This window comes from Desmodus rotundus, chromosome 5, assembly GCF_022682495.2.
Source record: "Desmodus rotundus isolate HL8 chromosome 5, HLdesRot8A.1, whole genome shotgun sequence".
NCBI lineage: Eukaryota > Metazoa > Chordata > Mammalia > Chiroptera > Phyllostomidae > Desmodus > Desmodus rotundus.
The window spans coordinates 9,117,530-9,142,488 of NC_071391.1; the positions used below are offsets into that span (position 1 = coordinate 9,117,530).

The following is a 24,959-nucleotide window of genomic DNA, read 5'->3' on the forward strand; positions in this document are numbered from 1 at the left end:
TAGACCAGAAGGAAGAAAGAAACATCCAACCAGAAAAGAATGAAGAAATAGAATTCGGAAAAATGAGGAGAGGCTTAGGAAACTCCAGGACATCTTGAAATGTTCCAACATCCGAATTATAGGGGTGCCAGAAGGAGAAGAGGAAGAACAAAAACTTGAAAACTTCTTTGAACAAATAATGAAGGAGAATTTCCCTCATCTGGCAAAGGAAATAGACTTCCAGGAAGTCCAGGAAGCTCAGAGAGTCCCAAAGAAGCTGGACCCAAGGAGGAACACACCAAGGCACATCATAATTCCATTACCCAAGATGAAACAGAAGGAGAGAATCTTAGAAGCAGCAAGAGAAAAGGAGACAGTTACCTACAAAGGATTTCCCATAAGACTGTTAGCTGATTTCTCCAAAGAGACCTTACAGGCAAGAAGGGGCTGGCAAGAAGTATTCCAAGTCATGAAAGGCAAGGACCTACATCCAAGATTACTGTATCCAGCAAAGCTATCATTTAGAATGGAAGGGAAGATAAAGAGCTTCTCAGGTAAGGTCAAGTTAAAGAAGTTCATCATCACCAAGCCCTTATTATATGAAATGTTAAAGGGACTTATCTAAGAAAAAGAAGATTGAAAATATGAACAGTAAAAATGACAGCAAACTCACAGTTATTAACAACCACACCTAAAACAAAAACAAGAGCAAACTAGGCAAATAACTAGAACAGGAACAGAACCACAGAGATGGAGATCACATGGAGGGTTATCAATAGGAAAGTGGGAGGGGGAGTGGGGGGAAAGGTACAGAGAATAAGTAGCATAGATGATAGGTGGAAAATAGACAGGGGGAGGGTAAAAATAGTGTAGGAAATGTAGAAGCCAAAGAACTTATAAGTATGACCCATGGACACGAACTATATGAGGGGGGATTTGGGAGGGAGGGGGTGAGCAGGATGGAGTGGAGTGGGGGGGGATGTGACAACTGTAATAGCATAATCAATGAATATATTTTTTTTAAAAAAAGTGTATTCATTTTTCTGATCCAGTGTAAATTAAGAAAGTGTTCTCTGAAATTTATTCTCAGTCTTAGAATAGACTTATATACCAGCATGGAAAAAACCTAGAAAATAGTTGCCCAACCACATGTGTTGGGCAGGTGTGGCCTTCCACACACACTGTCTATTGTCTGTTTTACAGAGATTCTGGCCCTTCAGTCCTCTTCGGGTGATGGAAAGGTGGAACGTCTTCTGGGAAGCCTCCCTGCTGTCCTGCAAAGAGAGCCCTCTCAAAGCCTTTTCTACAGAAGCCTTTCTGAGACCAGGAACACTGACAAGCATGGAGCTGATGGGACTCACGTATCAAATTAACTCCTCTGCATTGCAACACGGAGTTGTCCCTTAAAACAGACCTGAAAATGATCCAGAGCTGATGTGACTTGCAAACTGTACAATCACCCTGAACTTCCATGATCTTAAATGTAGCATTTTGTGAGCAGGGCTCAATCCCAAGGCAAACAGGCAGCTGTGGTTGGAGGCAGGAAGGTAGGTTGATAGATGTTCACTGGAGGGGGCTATCCAGCTGGATGCCAGATGGTGGAAAAGGCCCCGTGTATGAGAAGCCAGATGAACAGGGGCACATCACTCAATGCAGACTTTGATAGTGTAGGGAAGGAAGAGGGGAAGAAAGGAGAAGACAGCTAAGGGTTGGGAGGTATCTGTTTATTTTACTGAATCATTAATTCATCTTGAAAATCTAAAAATAGTCTTGAAATTCTCTCTGTCAAATATGCCAGCTAGAAAGATGAGGGGCAGGGGACCCAACAGGTCTGTGTGTGCAATGCCCGTGTGATCTCTCCATTAAGGTCTCGAGATATCATTTTCTCAAGGTGATCACCAATGGGTTTGGGAAATCAGCTTCAAGACCAGATGTCAAGCTCAATATTGCAGGAACTAATTCTGGGTAGACTTCACCTCACTGTGATTACTTCACTCTTCTCTATGCTTCTATGTCAACATTTATTTGGCCGTGTTTGTTTAAGGGCAACCAGAAAGATAAACAGATGGTGTAAAAGTTAATGCCCCTTCAAATTCCCTAGCTGCACACTCTCTTGACCTTTATACTCCCACTGACTTCAAATCCTATGCCACCCCAGTCACATGATTTTGCAGCCCCACCCCAGACCTCACCATAATGGGAAAGTGCTTAATATTAAAATCTCACACTATAAATACAGCTTTACCGAAACTTCCTGTTTTTTACTACACAACTCAGTACATCTATGCTTGGTAACTTCTTGCTCCTCAGGGCCACCCAAGTTCATAATTCCATTTCTCTGGCTCTGAGTGGTTCCTGCCCTCACCCCTCTTTTCTGGTATGTAATTCCCAGACTTAGATCGCTAATGATATCAGCTATTTAAATATGCTCTCCAGTCCAACAAAGTCATGTATAAAATCCTTCCTGAGCTTCGTGTTGACTCCCTGTATTATTCCTCCCAGCCACCCCAAAATAACCTTTGTATTTTTAAAAAATTTACTGTAGTTCAGTTACAGTTGTCCCTCATTTTTCCTCATTGCTCTCCACTGCCCCATCCCACATACTCCTACAGTCAATCCCCCCACCAAGTGTCAGTGCCCAGGAGTCCTCTACTCATGTCACTTGGCTTTCCCCTTCCCCTTCTTTCCCACACTATCCCCCACCCCCATCCCCAGTGGTCACTGTCAGTTTGCTCTTTATTTCCAAGTCTCAGGTTTTATTTTGCTCATTTGTTTGTTTGTTGATTAGATAACCTTTCTTGACACCCTCAACTGGATATGACTTCTCTCTCTTCTGAAGTCTCATAGCTTCCAGATATGACTCACATAATGGTTACTCAACTACTTGTATTATTTCTCTTTGAGGCCTTTTAGGGTGTTCATTTCTTATCTGTCTCTGTGTCCTAGTGCCTGCCATCAAGAAGATGCTCAGTGACCATTTTGGGAACCAAATAGGACAACTCTTCTGTAAAGGAACTTTAAAAATAAATAAATGAATAAATAAATGAATAAATAAATAAATAAATAAATAAATAAATAAATAAATAAATAAAAGTTGATGCCCACACACACACAAAAAATTAAGAAGTTGATGCCACACAAAATAAATAAATAAATGAATGAATGAATAAAAATAAAAAAATAAATTTAAAAAAGTAATTGTGAAATATATGAAAAAAATAGCTTCATCAGGATAGTCACTGTAAAAGTTCAGAAGTGGGTAGTTTTACAGAGAAGCAAATTGAAATCTGCAATGAGAATATTAGTTTCCTGTTGCTGCATAAAGAATCAGTAAAAATACAGCAGCGTGAAACAACAAACATCAGTTCTCTAGGTCAGAGTTCTGAACACATGTAACTGGGCTCTCGGATTACTGTTTCCTCCTGAACAGATAAGGAAGGATATTGGGGTCATCAATCCCCATTACCCGCTTCAGGCAAAATGTGACTTTTTCTTTTGCAACTTATGAGGTAGGGAGGGAGGAGACTACAATGTTCCTTTTGTAGATGAGAAGTGATAGGTTGAAGTTACTTGGAAAGAACTTGTTGCTCACTTCAAAGAGGAACTTTCTCACAATCATAATTTTTTATTCTTTATCCAAAGATAAAGGGACTGAAAGAAGTTGTGAACCCTCTAGATGAAGAGATGTATTGAAGAAAAGTGTTCTTATTGCCTGGGCACCAAGGAGAGCTGGATGCATTCAGCCTCTCTCAGATATGCATGCCACAATATTTGAAGCAATAATCCCAGCTGAAGTGGCAATTGTTGTGGGAAAAGGAGTATCCTGAGTAGACCACTGTGGGAGAGGGGTTAACGGTCCTCCCCTTGAGTGATGCAGGGACACCTGCATGCCTTCTCCCTCATCTGATGCTCATTTGCTAGGTCACCTCAGCAAGGGGGAGTTGAGGTGTGCCTGTTTCCTCATCTCTCAGATGAGGGGCTCGTAGCCAAGCTGCCATGAAGACCCATGTTTGTGCATATAAACTGAAGAGTTGTACATGGTAAATTCCTTATCATCACTACCACTAGCCACATCCACCTACTGCTCGCCTTGTCTGTTTTAACTTCTCAGTGACTCTAGTCTTGCAATGGGTCTCCCTCTCCTGGCTAATGAAAGACTATCAGGATTTCACAGTGTGGTGTCTTATAAAAAAAAAAATACACGTGTATGAGATGTTTTATTTGCCACTTTATATTAATTGGTTAATTTGGTGATCCTCATAGCCATGTAGTGTATTCCTGACAATCCATATATAACCCTAATCAGTACAAGTCAAGCTGTATTTCAAATGCATAAAGAGAAATGGCCATTTCAAGGAAATCTATGGTAAATCTTTTCATTTCTACTTCTGACCAAAGGAGCTGCTGTCCTCTCCTTCTCCTTAATTCTGCATTTGGCTCAGTCCTGTTCCAAGAATCTTACTTGTCTAATAAATGTCCTGTTGATGAACAATCTATCTGGACCATGTCATGGCACTACAGGCGGGCAATTGCAGTAATCCTGGCAGTAAGACCTGGAAACAGCCCAAGTGCCCATTAGTAGGTGAGAAGATAAAAAAGGCGTGGTACATTTACACAGTGGAATTCTAGACAAGCGTAAAAAGGAACTATTACCCTTTGTGACAGCATGAAGGGAACTGCAGACTATTACGTCAAGTGCAATAAGCCAGTCAGAGAAAGACCAATACCATATGATTTCACTTCTATGTGGAATCTAATGAACAAAATAAACGGACAAACAAAATAGGAGCAGATATTGGGATTCAGAGAACAGAGAGATCTCAGATGGGAGGGGAGAGGACGGAACTGGAGGAGACTAGCCAAAGAACAAGCAAGCATACAACATGGCCACTGACAACAATATGCTGAGGGCCAGTTGGATGTAGGGGCTGGGTGGAGGGGGCAGCTCAGGGAGGCAATGGTGACATTTGTAATAGCGTCAACAATTTTTAAAAAAGAATCCTGGCCTACTGGTCAGTTGTAGTAGAACCTGAGACCCTAGACTGTGCAGGGCTATGAAAAAGTCATAGAAAAATACTGAAGAAGCTTGCTGGTTTCCTTATCGTTTTGGCCAGCACTCATATCTCAGGTTCTTCAAAAAGTATGTAATAGGTAAGGATGGAATATTGAGGGGTAAGGAGAGAATATTGAGGGGAGGGGAAACAGCACCACTACTAGCTGCAACAATACTGGTGAATTGCTTGGCCTGTTAATGTACTGGGACAGAAATGATGAAGGTTGGACATGTTGAGCTTCCAGATACTTCTCGTGCATATTTCCTATCTCAGTGCTAGTTGTGAGTTTCTAGTAGAAAAGCAGAGAACTGTAATTCAGCCCACAATTAGAACAGTTGTGGGTCATCGTTTTAGGTGACACTTTTCCTACCCGGGACATCTGAAGTTAATTCCATAATTAGTAACACTAAGAGAAGATTCTCTTCTTCCACCTGTTTAGGGCATCTTTGATTTCCTTGTTCCTCAGACTGTAGATCAATGGATTCATCATTCGGATTACAACAGTGTATAAGACTGATGCCAACTTGTTTTGGCTCCGGGAATCTTCAGAGTTAGGGTACATATAAACAAATATACCTGAGCCAAAGAAGAGGGTCACTGCAGTCAGGTGAGAAGCACAGGTGTTGAAGGCCTTGGACCTGCCTTCAGCTGAAGTGATCTTCAGAATGGTGGCAACAATATAACCATAGGATATCATAATAACCAGGACACATGTGAGCCCAAAGATCACTGTGAGCACAGGGATCAGAACCTGGAAAAAAAAGGTGTCAGAGCAGGATAGGATTAGCAGTTGGGGCAGGTCACAAAAGAAATGGTTGATGATGTTTGGCCCACAGAAATGCAGCTGAAGTAAGACACACAGTTGGATAGATGAGCCCAAGAATCCAGTGATGCAAGATCCTGCCACCATCTGCACACACAGTGTGGGGGACATAATGGCTGTGTAGAGCAGGGGATTGCAAATGGCAACATATCGATCATAAGCCATGGCTGCCAGGAGACAGCATTCACTCAGACCCAGACCAGAGACGAAGAAGTATTGTGTGGTGCACCCCATAAAGGAGATGAATCCATGGGTCTTGAAGAAGTCTGAGAGCATCCTGGGGGCAACAGTAGAAATATAGCAGATGTCCAGCAGGGACAGATTACTGAGGAAAAAGTACATAGGTGTGTGCAGATGGGAGTCCATCCTGATGAGCATGATGAGGCCCACATTCCATGACACTGTCATCAGGTAGATCCCTAGGAATATCGAAAAGAGGACAATGGTGAGCTTTGGAAATTCAGAGAATCCCAAGAGAATGAACTTTGTAATCACGGTACTGTTCCTTCTTCCAGTCATTGCATTGATGATTCTAGGATCTGTAAGGAGAGAAGAGAGTGAATCTCTTTAAGTCATTTGCTAACTCAGTTTCTCTTGAAATAAACCACCTTCTACGCACACTGAACACAGAATCAGGAAAATATTGAGCCATTTTAGATGAACTAACCTTGGTTAACTTTGCTTCTAAGTAACTATAATGGTTTTGTGCATCAATTTTCCCCCACATATAAGAGGATAATTGCACTTCTCATTATTAAACCATTGGGCTCTTAAAGTAGAAAAGAAAGCATATTAACATCTAGAACACCCTTCTCAAAAGATGCTTTGGGAATTTTAGGATATGGTCAATTGAGCTGTAATTCCTGTGTGTAGCTTAGTGACTAAGGCCTTAGATGTCATATAGCTGCTCTTGAATTGTGGCTCTGCTGTCTGTGAGCTCTTTGACTCTGACAGCCTGTCTAAGATCTTTCTGACTCTTATTTTATCTTTAAAATTGGGATAATAATCATAGAACCTATTTCATAGGGTTTCTTTGAGGTTAAATTAGTCCCATGATGTGCAGGGCCTGCCATGCACATGGCATTATGGGAGCTGGTGTCAGTAGGAGGTATCTTTCTAATGCAATTGTGAAGTACTCTGTTGGTGTGTGAAACACTTTTAAAGTTTCAATATTAAAGAGCTGGTCATGCGGATAACATGGTCAGACTCCAGTGTGATTAAGTGATAGATCAATAACAAACAGGTAATTAAAACATCATAATTGGAAATGAATGACAATATATACTTCTAAACTATTCACAGTTCAGATAATAAAGTATAACAGAAATGATAAAATATTTGTAACTTAAATATAGTGAGACATACTATTTATCAAATTTTATGGATTTTTACATTGAAATGTAATTGACATATAAATATTTTATAAGTTTAAGGTATACAATGTGTTCATTGATACTTTTATATATTGCAATATGTTCTCACCATAGGTTTAGCTAACACTTTTATCACATTATATGATTATCATTTTTTTATTTCTGGGAACACTTAACAAATCTTGTAGATTTAACTAAAACTTTATGTGGAGAGATAACAGTTGTCTTAAATGCATATAAAAGATTAAAGAAGAAATGATCTGATTGTAATTCTTAGACAGTTAGGAAAGAACAGATAGTTTCCAAATTATGTATGATTTCAAAAAAATACAAGAAGGAATTTGAGAGGAAGATGGCGGCAACATAGGTGGGAGCGGTATCCACTTCCCCGCAATGCCAGGGAAATACCTAGCTGATCTGAGGAGCAGAGCGAACAGCCAACAATATTCCAGCATATACGAAGATCAGAGACCAACGATAGAGGACATTGAAAGATCTGACGGTAAGAAGAGTGCTAAAGTACAATAAGGTCCCCGGGACCTGGGACCGAGCGGTACAGGGGCGGCAGAAGCTCCAGCACTGGCGCAGGGGCTACTGCAGGAGTCTTGGGAGAGGGCCACGCGGAGCTGTGAGCAGCCAGGGGCTTGATTGGTCCAGGGGGGCTTGAAAAGGAGGAATTTCTCAAAAAGAAAAAGAAAATAGAGACACTCAGGGGCTAGTTAGAGAACTCTCGGTAGTAGCCGAGGCCCCTGGCGCCCCTCCCACCTCTGCCCCTGGACTTCGAGCACGGGATAAGCAGCACCGAGTCACGGTGCTCACCTGAGGTCCGGTTGCGCGCAGATTAGCGAACAGGGCCCATACATGAAACCCCGGAGGGGCGCCCACACCTGAAACCTCCAAGATCATTTGGAGCAAAGGCTAGCTGCTCCACCCACAGGCCCAAAACCTCGGAACGAGTGCCAGGTGATTCAGTCCCAGGGCAGCCCCGCCCGCCCGAGAGACTCAAGCCCCGGGCGGCTGGATCGGGCCCCCAAGCACAGAGCCTCTGGCTCGGCGGGCTGCGCGCTCACCAAGCGCAGGGCCGGCTGGATGCGCGTTTCCCAAGCACAAAGAGGCTGGCGAGTGTCGTAACACCAAGGCGGCTGAAACAGCAGCTTGCGGCGCGCCAGCCTCCCTAGCCTGGGCGGCTCGATCGGTCGGCCGGCCGCGCGCTCAGAGCCCAAATAACGTCACAAACCCGAAGCGGCTGGATTCCCCCTGCTGCGCGTGCACGCGTCCCGAGCCAAAGTGGCTGGAGCTGCCGCTCGAGTGTCCCAAGAACAAAGCTGCTGGATTGGCTGATCAACGGCCTGATTGCCTGCCAGGGACCACACCTACAAAACAGTGAGGAGTGTGACCCAGGAAGGAAGAAAAGTGAAACCAATCCTTCCAACCACCCCCTCCCGTTGCACAGACAGGACAACAGCAGAAATAACCTGAACGGTTTAAAGCCAACAGAAGATTTTTTTTTCCTTTTTTTTTTTTTTTCCTTTTCCTTTCCCCCTGAACTCCTTCTTCCTCTCTCTCTCTTTTTTTTCTTTCATTCCTTCTTCCTCCCATCCTTTACCATTTTTATGTCTTCATCCTGCCTTCTTTTATCTATTTCTATGTTTTAATTTTTGTTAAAATTCCTTCTTATCTTGCCTCCGATCTTTCTTTATTCCTTCTTCCCTCCTTCCTTCCTTTCCTCCTTTCCTATTTCCTTTTTCCCTCCTTCCCATCTTTGGGTTTTTTTTTTTCCTTTTCTTTCTCCCCCCCTTTCTATTTTTCCCACAGGTGAGACAACAAAACCTGGAGTGCTGAAAAGACTAGAGTTAGACCATGTTAAACACATAAACGTCAGCCCAAGACCAGTGAGCACAGGAGAGTAAGGAGACAGCACCACCGAATCCCACTGGCATTCTACCATAGAAGTTCATATCATAAACCCAGGGAGTCAGAACAAAGCAATTTAAGAAGCAGAGGCCAACAAGAAGAGCCTCACAAACAATGGGAAGACAAAGAAACAATTCCCAAATGAAAGGAAAGGAGGAAGTCTCAGAAAGAATACTAACCGAAAAAGAGGCAAGTCAACTATCAGATACTGAGTTCAAAGCAATGGTCATCAGGAAGCTCACTGAGCTCTCCGAGCTCAAAGAGAACTACCAGAAACTACAAGGAAACTACAATGAACTCACTGCAAACTATATCAACATGAAAAAGGAAATAGAAAATATCAACAAGAGCCAAGAGGAAATGAAGAATACAATTTCTGAATTGAAGAACACAGTAGAAGGAATTAAAAGCAGACTTGATGAAGCAGAGGATCGGATCAGCGAGCTGGAGGACAAAGTAGAAAAAAACACCCAGAAAGAGCAAGAAAAGGAAAAGAGGCTCAGAAAGAATGAATAGGCAATAAGGGAAATGCAGGACAACATGAAACGTAACAATATCCATATAATAGGAATACCAGAAGGAGAAGAAGAAGAGCAAGGGATAGAAAACCTGTTTGAAAAAGTAATGATGGAAAATTTCCCTAATCTGAGGAGAGAAAAAGTCACCCAAATCCAGGAATCACAGAGAGTCCCAAACAAGAGGAACCCAAAGAGACCCACTGCAAGACACATCATAATTAAAATGGCAAATTTCCAAGACAAAGAGAGGATCTTAAAGGCAGCAAGGGAGAAAAAGGAAGTAACATACAAGGGAGCCCCAATAAGGTTAGCAACTGACTTCTCAATGGAAACGCTCCAAGCCAGAAGAGAATGGCAAAAAATATTCCAAGTAATGAGAACCAGAGGCCTCCAACCAAGACTACTTTACCCAGCAAGGCTCTCAATCAAGATAGAAGACCAAATAAAGAGCTTCCCAGACAAAAGAAGTCTAAAAGAATACAGCTCCACCAAACCAGCTCTGCAAGAGATGCTAAAGGGACTGCTTTAAGGAAAGGAAGGAAAAAAGAAAGACAGAGGAACACAGGTAGGAAATAATGGCAATGAATAACTACCTATCAATAATAACCTTAAATGTAAATGGATTAAATGCTCCAATCAAAAGACATAGAACAGCTGAATGGATAAGAAAACATGACCCACACATATGCTGCCTACAAGAAACCCATCTCAGGACAAAAGACTTACACAGACTGAAAGTGAAGGGCTGGAAACAAATTTTCCAAGCAAACGGACAGGAAAAAAAAGCAGGGGCAGCAATACTCATATCAGACAAAATAGACTTCCAAAGAAGGGCCATAAAGAGAGACCCAGAAGGTCACTTCATAATACTCAAAGGAAGAATCCACCAAGAAGACATAAACATTGTAAATATATATGCACCCAACATAGGAGCACCCAAATACATAAAGAAAATCCTCGAGGATTTCAAGAAAGATATTGACAGCAACACAATTATAGTAGGGGACTTTAACACCCCACTATCAAAAATGGACAGGTCTTCCAAACAAAAGATTAACAAAGATATTGTGTCACTTAACAATACCCTAGAGGAAATGGACTTAACTGATATATACAGAGCTTTTCATCCCAAAGAAGCAAAATACACATTCTTTTCAAGTGTCCATGGAACTTTTTCAAAGATAGACCACATGATAGGACACAAAGCAAGCCTCAACAAATTCAAGAAAATTGAAATCATATCAAGCATCTTCTCTGACCACAAGGGTCTGAAACTAGAAACCAACCCCAAGGGTAAAAACCCAAAACACTCAAAATCATGGAGACTGAATAGCATGCTATTAAACAATGAATGGGTCAAGAACGAGATTAGGGAAGAAATCAAAAACTTCCTGGAAACAAATGAAAACGAACTCACAACAACCCAAAACCTATGGGACACAGCAAAGGCAGTCCTGAGAGGGAAGTTCATAGCAATACAGGCCTACCTTAAGAAGTTAGAAACAGTTCACACAAACAACCTAACCCTACGCCTACAAGAACTGGAGGAACAACAACAAAGACAGCCCAGAGCAAGCAGAAGGAAAGAAATAACCAAGATCAGAGCAGAACTAAATGACATAGAGACTAAAAGCACAATTGTAAGGATCAATGAATCCAGAAGCTGGTTCTTTGAAAAGATAAACAAAATCGACAAGCCTTTAAGTAGGCTTATCAAGAAGAAAAGAGAGAGGATCCAAATAAACAGAATTAGAAATGAAAGTGGAGAGATTATAACTGATACCACAGAAATACAAAGGATCGTAAGAAAGTACTATGAAGACCTATATGCTAAGAAATTTGAAAACCTAGATGAAATGGACACATTTCTAGAAAAATATAATCTTCCAAAACTGACTGAAGAAGAAGCAGAAAACCTGAACAGACCAATATCAGCAAAGGAAATTGAAGCAGTCATCAAGAAACTCCCATCACACAAAAGCCCTGGACCAGATGGTTTCACAGGAGATTTCTACAAAGCATTTAAGGAAGAACTAACCCCTATCCTTCACAGACTATTCGAAAAAATCCAAACTGATGGAAGACTCCCAAACTCTTTTTATGAAGCCAACATCATCCTAATGCCAAAACCAGATAAAGACACAACGAAGAAAGAAAACTTCAGGCCCATATCGCTGATGAACATAGACGCTAAAATTCTCAACAAAATATTAGCAAACCGCATCCAGCAATATATTAAAAAGATCATCCACCATGACTAAATGGGATTCATCCCAGGGATGCAAGGATGGTACAATATTTGCAAATCAATAAACATAATACATCACATCAACAACAGCAAAGACAAAAATCACATGATCATATCAATAGATGCGGAAAAAGCGTTCGATAAGATACAGCACCCATTTCTGATAAAAACACTCAGCAAAGTGGGAATAAAGGGAGCAGTCCTCAACATAATTAAGGCCATATATGAGAGACCTACAGCCAACATCACATTCAATGGAAAAAACTTAGAGCTTTCCCACTAAGATCAGGAACAAGACAAGGATGCCCTCTCTCACCACTCCTATTCAACATAGTACTGGAAGTCCTAGCCACAGCAATCAGACAAGAAAAAGCAATAAAAGGCATCCAAATTGGAAAGGAGGAAATGAAACTGTCACTGTTTGCAGATGACATGATAGTGTACATGGAAAACCCTATAGACTCCACTCAAAAACTACTCGACCTAATAAATGAATTTGGCAAAACAGCTGGATACAGAGTCAATACCCAGAAATCAAAGGCATTCCTGTACACCAGCAACGAAACTGCAGAAACAGAAATCAGGAAAAAAATCCCATTCGATATAGCAACAAGAAAAATAAAGTACCTAGGAATAAACCTAACCAAGGAGGTAAAAGACCTGTACTCAGAAAACTACACAACACTGAAGAAAGAAATTAAGGAAGATACAAACAAATGGAAGCATGTACCATGTTCATGGATTGGAAGAATTAACATCATCAAAATGGCCATACTACCCAAAGCAATTTATAGGTTCAATGCAATCCCTATTAGAGTACCCATGACATATTTCACAGATATAGAACAAACATTGCAGAAATTCATATGGAACCATAAACGACCTCGAATAGCAGCAGCAATTTTGAGAAAGAAGGACAAAGCAGGAGGTATCACAATACCTGATATCAAACTGTATTACAAGGCCACGGTAATCAAAAGAGCCTGGTACTGGCATAAAAACAGGCACATAGACCAATGGAACAGAATAGAGAGCCCAGAAATAAACTCAAATCTATACGATCAATTAATATTTGACAAAGGAGGCAGGAGCATAAAATGGAGCAAAAACAGTCTCTTCAACAGATGGTGTTGGGAGATCTGGACAGCTACGTGCAAAAAAATGAAACTCGATCACCAACTTACGCCATACACGAAAATAAACTCAAGATGGATAAAAGACTTAAATATAAGCCGTAACACCATAAAAGTCCTTGAGGAAAACATTGGCAGGAAAATCTCAGACATTCCACGCAGCAACATCCTCACAGACACATCCCCTAAAGCAAGGGACATAAAGGAAAGAATAAACAAATGGGACCTCATCAAAATAAAAAGCTTCTGCATGGCTAAAGAAAACAGCACCAAATTACAAAGAGAACCAACAATATGGGAAAGCATATTTGCCAATGATACCTCAGACAAGGGCCTGATCTCCAAAATATATAAAGAACTCACACGACTCCACTCCAGGAAGACAAACAACCCAATTAAAAAATGGGCAAAGGACTTGAACAGACACTTCTCCAAGGAAGACATACAGAGGGCCCAGAGACATATGAAAAGATGCTCAGCATCACTAGCCATCAGAGAGATGCAAATTAAAACCACAATGAGGTATCATCTCACACCAGTCAGAATGGCCAACATAAACAAATCCACAAACAAATGTTGGAGAGGATGCGGAGAAAAGGGAACCCTTGTGCACTGTTGGTGGGAATGCAGACTGGTGAGGCCACTGTGGAAAACAATATGGAATTTCCTCAGAAAACTAAAAATGGAACTGCCCTTTGACCCAGTAATTCCGCTGCTGGGATTATACCCTAAGAACACTGAAACACCAATCCAAAAGAATCTGTGCACCCCAATGTTCATAGCAGCACAATTTACAATAGCCAAGTACTGGAAGCAACCGAAGTGCCCATCAGCAAACGAGTGGATCCAAAAACTATGGTAAATTTACACAATGGAATTCTACGCAGCAGAGAGAAAGAAGGAGCTTATACCCTTTGCAACAGCATGGATGAAACTGGAGAGCATTATGCTAAGTGAAATAAGCCAGACGGTGAGGGACAAATACCATATGATCTCACCTTTAACTGGAACATGATCAATAGAAGAAAAAAGCAAACAAAATATAACCAGAGACATTGAAGTTAAGAACAATCTAACAATAGCCAGGGCGGGGGTGGGGGGTGGGGGCGGGGACAGTGGGTAGAGGGGATTACAGGAACTACTATAAAGGACACATGGACAAAAGCAAGGGGGAGGGTGGAGAGGGGGGAGGGAGGTGGGTTCACCTGGGGTGGGGTGGAGGGATGGGGAGAAAAGGCATACAACTGTAATTGAATAACAATAAAAAAAAAATACAAGAAAGTCAAAGTTGATTCTTGATATATCTGATGACACCAAGACAAAACAAAGAAAATTTAAACCAATGGAGAAGGAGATATAACTCCATATCCTGGAGATGTTCCTACCTGGAAGGTAGTAAGAGGATACTTAAACAATTTTATGTCAATAAATTTTAAAATTTAAATAAAATGTGCAAATTTCTAGGAAAATGTAAGTGACCCAAACTGACTCAAGTAAGAATAAAAAATCTGGTTATTCTATAAACAGTAAAAAAATTGAATCAGTAACAAAAATCTTCCTGTGAAGAACACTATAGGCCCAAAATGCCTATTCAGCAAGTTGGACCAAGAGTTAAAGGAAAATAACAATTCTAGTCACACACAAAATTTTCAGAGTATGGAAATTTGGAATGATTTCCAACTACTTTTGTGGAACTATAACTTAATACCAAAAAGGGAATAATAAAAGAATATTATAACCATACCCAGTGAAGAACTTAATAGTTAGAAATATTGTAAACATCTTAAATTTTGACAAACTGAACCTAACAGTATATAATAGTAATGGAACATTATAAACAAGTTGGGTTTATTCCAGAAAAGCAAGGTTGGTTTAACACCGGAAAATCAACTAACGTAATTTGCCACTTTAGGAATTAAAGGAAGCAATATAATCACCTAAATAGATAAAACTAAAAAGGTAATTTATGATTTCCTTAAAAATAGCAAAAAAGTCAAATATTTTAACTTTGTAAAAAATATTTTACAACTAATCTCAATTAATTACATCTCAATGGTAAAATATTAAAAGCAATATCCTAAGGGCCAAAACAAGGAAAACATTTCTTTATTTTTAAACTAGATTTAATTGTGTCGAAAAAAAGCCTCACCATCACATATTTTATTATTCTTTTCCTTAAAGAGTCTAGTTAGTTCAGGAATTAAAAAAAGACAAGAGATGTTGGTGAAGATCAAGAAAAGAAAACATTTGTACACTGTCGGTGGGAATGTAAAATGGTGCGGCCACTATGGAAAATAGTGTGAAAGTTCCTCAAAAACTTAAAAGTACAACTACCATATGATCCAGCAATCCCTCCTCTGAATACATACCCAAGGAGAATGAAATCGGGACTTCAGAGAGATGCTTCTGCACTCCCATGTTCACTGCAGCATTGCTCACAATGACCAGGATTTAGAAGCAACCTAAACGTCCATCAACAGATGAATGGAGACGGGAAATGTGGTATGCACATACAATGGTTTATTATTCAGTCATCGAAATAAAGGAAATTGTGCCATTTGAGACAACATCGATGAACCTGGAGAATACTATACTAAGTGAAATAAGTCCATCATAGAAGGACAAGTAGCATATGACTCCACACATAGGAGGCATCTAAAGTAGCTGGACTCATGGAAACAGAGGGTAGAATGGTGGGTGCCAGGGGTGGAGGCTAGAGAGCAATGAGGAGCTGCTGTTCAATGAGCATATAGTTCCAGTTATGCAAGATAGATGACCTCTAGAGACCTGCTGTACAACGTTGTGCCTATCGTTAACAATACTGTGTTGTGCACTTGAAAATGTATCAGGAGGGCACATCTCCTATTAAGTGTTCTTGCTGCAATACCAACTTTTTCTTTTCTTTTTTTTCCTCTTTAATTTACTTTATTTTTTTATTTCATTTTTTGTTAAATTTTTATTCAGTTATAATTGTCTGCATTTTCTTCCCATCCCTCACCCCACCCCAGCCAATCCCACGTCCCTTCCCTCACCTCTACCCTCCCCCTTGATTTTGTCCTTGTGTCCTTTATAGTAGCTCCTGTAAACCCTCTCCCCAGTATCCCCTCCCTATTCCCCTCTGGCTATTGTTACATTGTTCTTAATTTCAAGGTTTCCAGTTATATTTTGTTTGCTTTTTGTTTTGTTGATTATACCCTTTGCAACAGCATGGGTGGAGCTCGAGAGCATTTTGCTAAGTGAAATAAGCCAGGTGGTGAGGGACAAATACCATATGATCTCACCTTTAACTGGAACATAATCAACAATTTTTCATTTTAAAAATTAAAAAATACTCAGATATAAGAATCCAGCTGTCTTCTATTAAACAGACATTCATGAGATTTTCAAAAATCTAAAAAAATGCTACTTTTTCATGAAATATTTTTGTTTTCCAAAATAGAGTCATTGACTTGGTGTAGTTACCTTACTGAAAAGATTCTTTATTTCATAAGCACTGAAGTAAACCAACACTAGAGAACCTGTAAGTGATAACTGGCAATATCTGTCGATACTGTTTGTTGATGAGAGTTACGCATAAACATTAGCAAACATACACAGGGCTATGTTACCACCACACAGCCATGCCCTGAATGGCTGTGCCCAGAATGTCATTGAATAATTCATGAGTACTTGCATAGGAAATAGCAATTTCTAGAATTCTGTAGAGAGAGAGAAAATGAAAGATAGACAAAGCAGTGATGTGAGCCCCTGCATTTTGCCTATTATCCTGCATCTGTTCAGGTTACACAAATTCATCGAAAAGAACACTTCAATGTCTTGCATCTCTATACTGTTGTAATATGGGGACAGAGGATGGAATTCCCTGCATGTTTCTCTCTAGTCTTTCTGCAACTCACTCATCCTAACCTGAAAATTATCCCTGTAAAACAGAGCTTCTTAACCATGGCTGGACATTAGAATCACCTAGAGCACTTAAAAATAAACGAACCATGCATAAGGCTGTATCTCAAACCAACTATTACATCAGCATCTCTGGGGCTGGGAGCCAAGCCTTAGAATATTTGGTAAAAGTCCACAAGTGTGGTCACACTTCAGTGTGCATAAGAATCACCCTAAGGGGTCATTAATGCACAGGTTGCTGGGCCCTACTTCTAAGAATTTCTGATATAATAGGTCTGCAGTGGAATCTGAGTTTGCATTTGTAACAGGTTCTCAGGGGATGCTGTTGCTGCTGGTCTCAACACTGCACTTGGAGAACTTTGCCCTGTAGAATAATTGAGTTAAGTGAGGTTTCATTACTGTAGTATAAACAACTGTTTTTGAAAGTCAACAGACTGGTTGGATGTAGCTCACATATTCTAGAGGAGGAACACAGTCTTGTGCTATTGAAGGAATACCGCAGTCTTTGACAGAACTTAAGATTAAGCTAATGCTTCTAAGGCATAATGTTATAATTTATTTCTATTAGCCCTTTAAACTATGTAGAACTGTGATGGATTTTCTTCATGTTGGAAAGAAATCAGCCTCATAGGGCTAAATGAGAATTTGAAGAGGTGGTTTCATTCATTGAAATAGCATCATCCCATTTGAAGGGAGGAGCTGTGTCTGTTTTTAAAAAGTCTTCTATCATAGAATGAGAAGCAGAATTTGAGTTCTCTAGGCTAATAGCTTCCATTAAAGTGGGAAAAAACAGTCAGTGTGTCTTGGGCATCACTATTTGTCCTTATGACTTGTGCTGAACCATCCTCAGGGGCCACAGGATGCAGAAATCCTGAGACAATGAAGATGTTGGGAACTAAAGATGTTGCTTTCAGTAAAGTTGATTTACTGTAGGCCTATCATGTAGAAAATGGTGCTGTGATTTGTAATGTTTGTAGTGACATATTAGAAACTATTGCCCAAAGGAAACTTCTTAAACTAGCAAAGGAAAGGATGTCTTCTCATCTTTAATAGTTATTTTCTCTGTCACTCCTTGAAATTAGGAAGGAAGGGAGGGAGGAAGGAGGGAAGACAGGAGGACAGAAGCAGGAAGAAGGAAAGAAGTCCATATTTAAAGTTCAAAGACAAAATAACCAACTTACAAAGTCAGGGCACGCAGAACAACAATGAGGAACACTTAGTTCGTCAAGTCTTAAAGTTTGTCATATTTCAGGATTCGGTAGACGATGGGCTACCTCACTTGCATGTTGTACCATTTAACTTCTAACTATACTTTTTAAAAAAAAATATTTTGAAATTTATTCATTTATTTTTATTCTTTTACCCGTTAAATGAATTTACTGAGCTAAAAGAAGCTAACACACATGAATTAATTGTTGAATTTTACTGAAATCCTGAGGCAATATGACATGAGGTATGACATGATGTTACCATAAAAGGTTTGCATCTGACATGCTTTACTTTTTAATTTAATTGTTTATTCTATTACACTTGTCTCAATTTTTCCCCTTTGCTCACCTCCGCCCAGCCCACTCTTGTGGCCCACAGTCAATCCCCGCTCTCTTGTCCATGTCCAGGAGTCATTCATACCTGTTCTTTTACTATTCTCTTCCCCTTCCTTCCACTGTTCCCCCTTCCCTCTTCCTTCCTCCAGCTGTCAGTCTGTTCCATGTTCCCATGTCTCTGGTTCTGTTTTTCTCATTAGTATGTTTTGTTCATTAGATGCCAGTTATAAGTCAGGTTATATGGTATTTGTGCATCTGACAGACTTTAGACAACTATAAGTTTCAGGATTCAGTCTCATAAATATCAATCCTTTTGGTTATCTGTTTTAATAATAGTAATAAATATTTATTGAGCACTTACTGTCTACTCATTTTTTCTAAAACATACATTAATCCATTTAATCCTCACAACAACCCAATGATAATACCAGGTACATAAAGTTATGGAATTTTCCCAGGCTTCCAGTGGTAATGAGTGACCTACTGGGAACCCACTCAGGTAGACTGGCTCCAGAGCTGGGCATTTAACAATCACTCCATCCTGCAAATTTACATTAAAAGTTGTTTTCCCTTTATATTTATTTTCCTAGTCGTTAGCATTTTAGTATTTAATTAAATTTATAGATTGTTCAAAGATTGAAGATCATTTTTAAAGAATAAATAAGAAAAGAATAAAACTATGTCAGGGCAAAGGTTACATTGGCTCAGAATGAATTGTAGCTAATGTATGTCACCCTTTTTGTCAACTATTACAATGACCAATAGCCTCCAGTTCTGCAATGATGGCAGTCAAAGACAAGCTCTAATATTTCATAAAGCTACTAAAATTGTATATTTACACAAAATGACAACACCAAATTGCTTGGGAGTAAAATTACATCAACCCCCTCTGGATACTCTATTTCAGACTAAGCAAAAGTTTCAACTATCTGTGATGAACATACGTGGGAAAGTAAATGAACTGCTGAGAAGCAGAGCATTTTGGCTCCAGCATTTACTAACTTTATGATTTTTGGCAAATCACCTCATCTCTCTGTGACCCATTTCTTCATCTGTAAGGGGAGAATGATCATCACTTCATAGGATTTGTGTGAAGACCTATATAAGTATGGTATGTAAAGTAGGTAATAGAGTGCTAATCACATAGTAAGCCATCAAAAAGAGAATAGTTATATTAATAATGAACAATAATGCTTGTATCATGAAGGTATTTCACTAACCACCGGTCTCTTACAAAGGAAAAATGGATTATTTGGTGGTAAAAATTTGTGATTCCTTGGCCCAATTGGTGAGCTGTCAAAAACCTCGATGCCCTCCAATCCTCATTCCAACTACTTGCTAATGCCTGAAATTCCACCTTAGATAGTTTTATTGTTGTTCCAATACTTGGTTTCTGTTAAAATGCAAATAATCCTATTGGGATAGGGGAGAGGAAATATGGTTATTGTGAGAAAATAAAATAGTCATTGAACCTGAATGCATGTCTATGGGTTAAGGGCATAGGAAAAGAGGGTTGTGTGAAGAAGGCAGAAAGACAAATTGAAGAAAGAAAGCTATTTCTATTTTACCTACCCAGGTTTTCTTCTAGATATTCTGACGGGTATGTATTGTAGAAATCTAGGAGGTGCTGCCCCACGGATGCCTTTTGCTATGTCTGAATCTTGACCAAACTCTGGTGTCCAGATGAGCATACAGTTTTCCAGGAATTAGAGGATATGGACATCATATAAGCATTCAGGATGAAGACGTTTACATCCCCTAGGCTCTGTGTCTTTGGCCATGCCTTCTACTAACCACTGCTACCAGAGAAGTACTTCCAACTGAAGATTCTCTTAAATGTCTCCTCAGGGTCCATTGTGCAGAGAGATGAGGCAATTAACAGAGAGCACCATTTTTAGTTAATTACCCTCCAGAGTGATGGATGGAAAAACCAAATGGAGAAATGCTCCCAGATGATTCATTTTCTCCACACTCTCATGTGTTCTCCATGACGTACTTGAATCCAGTTTCATCTTCCCTTTCTAGACTTTTCAGAATCACGACATCTGGGAGGGACTCTCACCACAGGGTGACCATATCATTCATTCTCTAAACTGGGCAACTTTTGTCATGAGAAGGAGACTTATTAACGACCATGTCAGGACAATAAGTAGAATTGTCCCAAGCAGACCAGGCTGCACGGTCACCCAATATTTGAGGTCTTTAACAGAACAGTCATTCACTGTGGTTTTGGTGCCTATGTGCTCAGGCTCTGGAGAGAACTACTTGGGTTGAATTCTGACTTAATAACCTTTGATCCATTTACTTAATCTCATTGTGCCTTGCTTACTTAGTAAAATGGAGGGTATAGATAGCACAACTACCTAAAAGGTGATAGTGAAGTTAAATGAAATAATACGTGTCCAGTGCTTGGAAGCACTTATTATTACTAATATTGTCATTATTGTAATTTCTCTATTTTTCTGCTCATATTTTTAGAAAATTGGAGTCATGTTGATATCTTCTCCAGTTGGGATTGAATCTTTGAGGGGTTCCTAGTACTCTCTTAATAATGTCTGTATGGTTCTTCTTGGCTTGGAAACATGTGGACTAAAGAAGTTATCTGTTTTCTACACACCCAATATGTGATGATGGAATGTGGACAGGATAATAGGAATAAACACAGTTCTTCAGAAAGCAAAAGAAGAGAAGACATAATGCATGAAGATGAAAGCAAGGACGTCAGAACCATGAGGCAAGCTGAGCTCAGATTCCAGGGATACAGGTGACAGAATCCAACTCTAGCATGTAAAATAGAAAAGAACTGGGGATGGGGTGAGGACCAGTCACTCAAATATCCACATAGGCCAAAAGTGACAAGTGACCTAGAAAGCTGATATGCCATCAACGTTTCTAGGGCAAGCATCTCTTTCTTGACTCTTCCTTCAACCAGGTGGTCCCACCCTGTCACTAGGAGGTTCAGGCATGAAAATTCACGTTAAGACACTCCATTCCCTAGGTCTTCTCACTTGGACTCTGCAGCATTGTTATCAGCTGGGTTTCCCTCCTATTTCTGGCCCAGGGACATTATGATTCCAGATGTGGGATCCTTGGCTCTTCTCAGACATGGTTTCCAGGTGCCCTACGGCTCTCCTGGCTCTGAGTAATCATCACTGAACCCAGATCACTTAAGCTTCCGAAGTTTTAATCCAGAGTCAGACTTCCTGGTCAGTATCAACCCTTGAATAAGTATGAATCCATGGCAAGAAAAACATAAAAGTTGTCCTGAATGGTGAATGGATTGATATGAACAGTGTAATATTGTAAAAATTTCTCAATCGAATGCTTGTGGTCCTGGGGCCACTCCCCAGTGTTTTTCTAAGGCACAGTCTCCTGAACCCACCATCTGGTGCCATAAAGCTAAGGAACGTTATGAAAAAGCACATCTATTTTCTGTTGCAGATGACCCAAATTAAAACCCTGTTGATCCACGACAAGGAAAGGGAAGAAAACAAACTGCTGCTGAATCTAATTTAACAGGAGACATGTACATTGGGGGTCTTATTTGAAATAGCTCCTTTAACTTATTATTCAGAGTCTGTGAATCACTTATTATTGTATTATGCCTATTTACATATAGCAAAACTTAAGACTTCTTAACTCAAGGAACTAAATGACATATAAAATACAGGTGCTTCTTCCTCTCCTTGAGTTTCTTCAATGCATCTTTGATCCCCTGGTTTCGCAAACTATATATGATAGGGTTCAGCATGGGAATCACGGCTCCATAGAGCATGGGCACCACCTTATCTTGGTCCCATGCGTATCCAGCACGAGAATGAAGGTATGAGAAGAGACCAGAGCCATAAAAGAGAATCACTCTCATCAGATGAGACGCACAGGTGTTGAAAGTCTTCATCTGCCCTTGTGTTGAAAGGATCTTCATAATAGCAGTAATGATGTAGCCATAAGAAGCCCAAACTGGCTGGGGTGGGGTGCAGGGATGGGGAGAAAACACAGACATTTGTAACTGAATAATTTTTTTAAATGGATGATTATTACAACGTCTGTAAATAACATATTTTGAAATAGTTAATAAGAAATTATCACTACAAAAAATTTAAAAATTAAGCAATAATGCTGAAGAAAAAAAAATAGGAAGAGCTGATATCCCACCAACTGCACACCCAACTAGAAAGTTTACTACCTGGCTGAGGAAGGTACTACAACAAGACAAGACCAACAGGGCTGGCAGGTTGCAAAAAAGTGGTTCATGACTCGTGGCCTACAGAAATGGAGCTGGAATATGGAAGCGGTTTGGACCAATCCCGTGAGACATACACCAGCGTATGCTGTAATGGCCATCGCCACACAGAGTGTGGGGGACATGATGCTGGTGTAGAGCAGAGGGTCGGAGATGGCAGCATACCAGTCATATGCCATAGCTGCCAGGAGACAGCACTCAGTGCCTCCCATCCCAATGAAGAAGAAAAGCTGAGCAGCACAACTCACAAAGGAGATGGTCTTCCGGTCTTTGAAAAAGTCACAGGGCATCTTAGGAGCCACAGAGGAGGTGTATGAGATATCGACAAAGGACAAGTTACCAACGAAGAAATCCATGGGGAAGTGGAGTTGCGGCTCCATCCTGATCAGAAGAATAAGACCCAGGTTCCAAGCCAGTGTCATGAAATAGGTCCCCAGGCACAGCACAAACAGGAAAGTATGTAGCTCTGGATGCTCTGAAAATCCCAAGAGAATGAATTTCGTCATCATGTTGATATTCCTACCCATCGCCTTGTGTCCTCTTTCTGCTGCCTTCAGAGCCCTAAAGAGGGATTCCTGTGGACAGGGAGATCCAGGTGAGGAAACCATTTCATTGTGTCATGGAATCATAGACTCCCCTGGGAGGCAAAGGTCCTACCTCTATCTGACGCAGAATTCCCCTCTACCACATTCATCAGTCTTTCACAGGGTTCATAATCACTCTTTCTTGGATGCATTTTTTTATGGAAAAGTGACATTCCCCAGAATAGCCTGACATTTTTGCATTATCTGCGTCATCACCTTCACTGTCAATGTCACCACTTTACCAAAGGAAGTTATTAATACAACCTGGACTACATACCCCCTAGTTTTCATTTGCTCCAAGTGTTGCAGTTGCCATACTGAGCCACTTGAATTTATCCTAGATACTCTGTGTTTTTTTTAAGGAAAATAAATATGTTAAGAATTTAAATGCCCAGGGAGGCAATTTTGTTTTTCTTATCATCATAGTTTGTTCTGCATGGAATCAAGGTGTTCTTTCTTTTTCAAGCAGTAGAGCGAAGCACTTAGATGTGTGAAAAACTAACTAGAATTCCCTTTAAAGATTACACAAAGGAGTAAAAAAACTTTCAAGACTGTGAAATGCTAATGCTCATTTTGCACAAATACGATCAAACACATGGCACCATGTGCTTTTGGAGCTAAATGCAGATGGTGTAGAAAGTAATACAACATTACTATTTAGTTCAACATATCCCTCATACTGCATCGGGCAGACAGCAAACAGACAAATCACAGCACAGTGGGATGGGGCTCCCTGGATCCGGGATGTAGCAGGTGGAGGCTCCTGAGAGGAGGAGGGGTCCAACAACGAGTAAGGGGTGACCAGAATGAAAATTTGGTGTGTGAGGAATTGGGAGGTGGTTGGTTCAGAGAGGTTCACATTAAAGATGTAAAAATCTCGAGAGAGCATAGGGTTTGAGGAACCTTAGACAGGTCAGGGAGGTGGGAGCCCAGGAGTGTTAAGAGATGATAACAGAAGTCTGGTTTTGAGAGACAGTGGGAGGTGGATAGATTGAGGAAGAGCTCCAAAAGCAAAGATGGGAGGATGTCTGTTTACCTGTTTCACATGTATACAATTACATATACTGTGTATGGAATTGTGTATACTCTGTGGATAATTGCACATGCTGCATATATAATTGCATATATCTGTGTGCACATTATATTTAAAGTCAATCTTCTCTCCACTTTTAGACCTTAGTCCCCCTTAACCCTGCCCCGTCCTTTTGATAATACCACCTTCTACCAGTGTGTATAATTAATTGGTTTGTTGATTATCGATTGTCTGTCTCCCTCCACTACAATGCAAGTAAGTTTAATGAAGACCAGGATTTGTAGGAATTTTTGTCTCCTTTTATTAAAGTATCCCAAGCACCTCAACCAGTGTCTGGCACATACTCGGTGCTCAATAAATATTTGTTGAATGAATATTATTATGTTAAAGCGTTCGACCCTTCTTCTATGGACAAGAAAACTTTTGTTTTTGTTTGCTTTTCACATTTTACTTGCATCTTTGTAAACAGGGAACTAGGTGTCGAAGATGGGTTTAACAATATAACGAAGAGCAAAGTAGAAGTGTAAAGCTGTGTGAAAGATCGATGGGGGTGCAAGAGACGGACTAGGAAGCTCAGAAAGTTGCTTCCAAAGCCAGGAAGAAAGCCTGTGAT

The 24,959-nt window shown here is 40.3% G+C and overlaps 2 protein-coding genes across 3 annotated transcripts; both read right to left on the reverse strand.

Annotated features, from left to right (window-relative positions):
* Positions 1–3,142: 3,142 nt before the first annotated feature.
* Positions 3,143–20,255, reverse strand: LOC128780801 (olfactory receptor 5AN6). 2 transcript variants are annotated; one of them, XM_053923613.2, is made up of 2 exons: positions 20,059–20,255; positions 3,143–6,275 (listed from the first exon to the last, which is right to left on the reverse strand). In XM_053923613.2, the coding sequence occupies exon 2, from the start codon at positions 6,262–6,264 to the stop codon at positions 5,440–5,442; it is 825 nt and encodes a 274-aa protein (XP_053779588.1). In that variant the 5' UTR covers positions 6,265–6,275; positions 20,059–20,255; the 3' UTR covers positions 3,143–5,439. The 2 variants fall into 2 exon arrangements, with proteins under 2 accessions (XP_053779588.1, XP_053779587.1); XM_053923612.2 differs by having other exon boundaries at positions 3,143–6,395.
* On the reverse strand, positions 7,744–23,235 carry LOC128780827 (olfactory receptor 5A1-like). The gene is given in 4 exon segments (XM_053923851.2): positions 7,744–7,909; positions 22,155–22,442; positions 22,617–22,731; positions 22,734–23,235. Coding segments are annotated over 4 exon segments (1,071 nt in total).
* Positions 23,236–24,959: the final 1,724 nt, after the last annotated feature.

Excerpts from the sequence above, each read along its gene's own strand:
- LOC128780801 (XM_053923612.2), bottom strand. The coding sequence starts at position 6,375 with ATGACTGGAAGAAGGAACAGTACCGTGATTACAAAGTTCATTCTCTTG.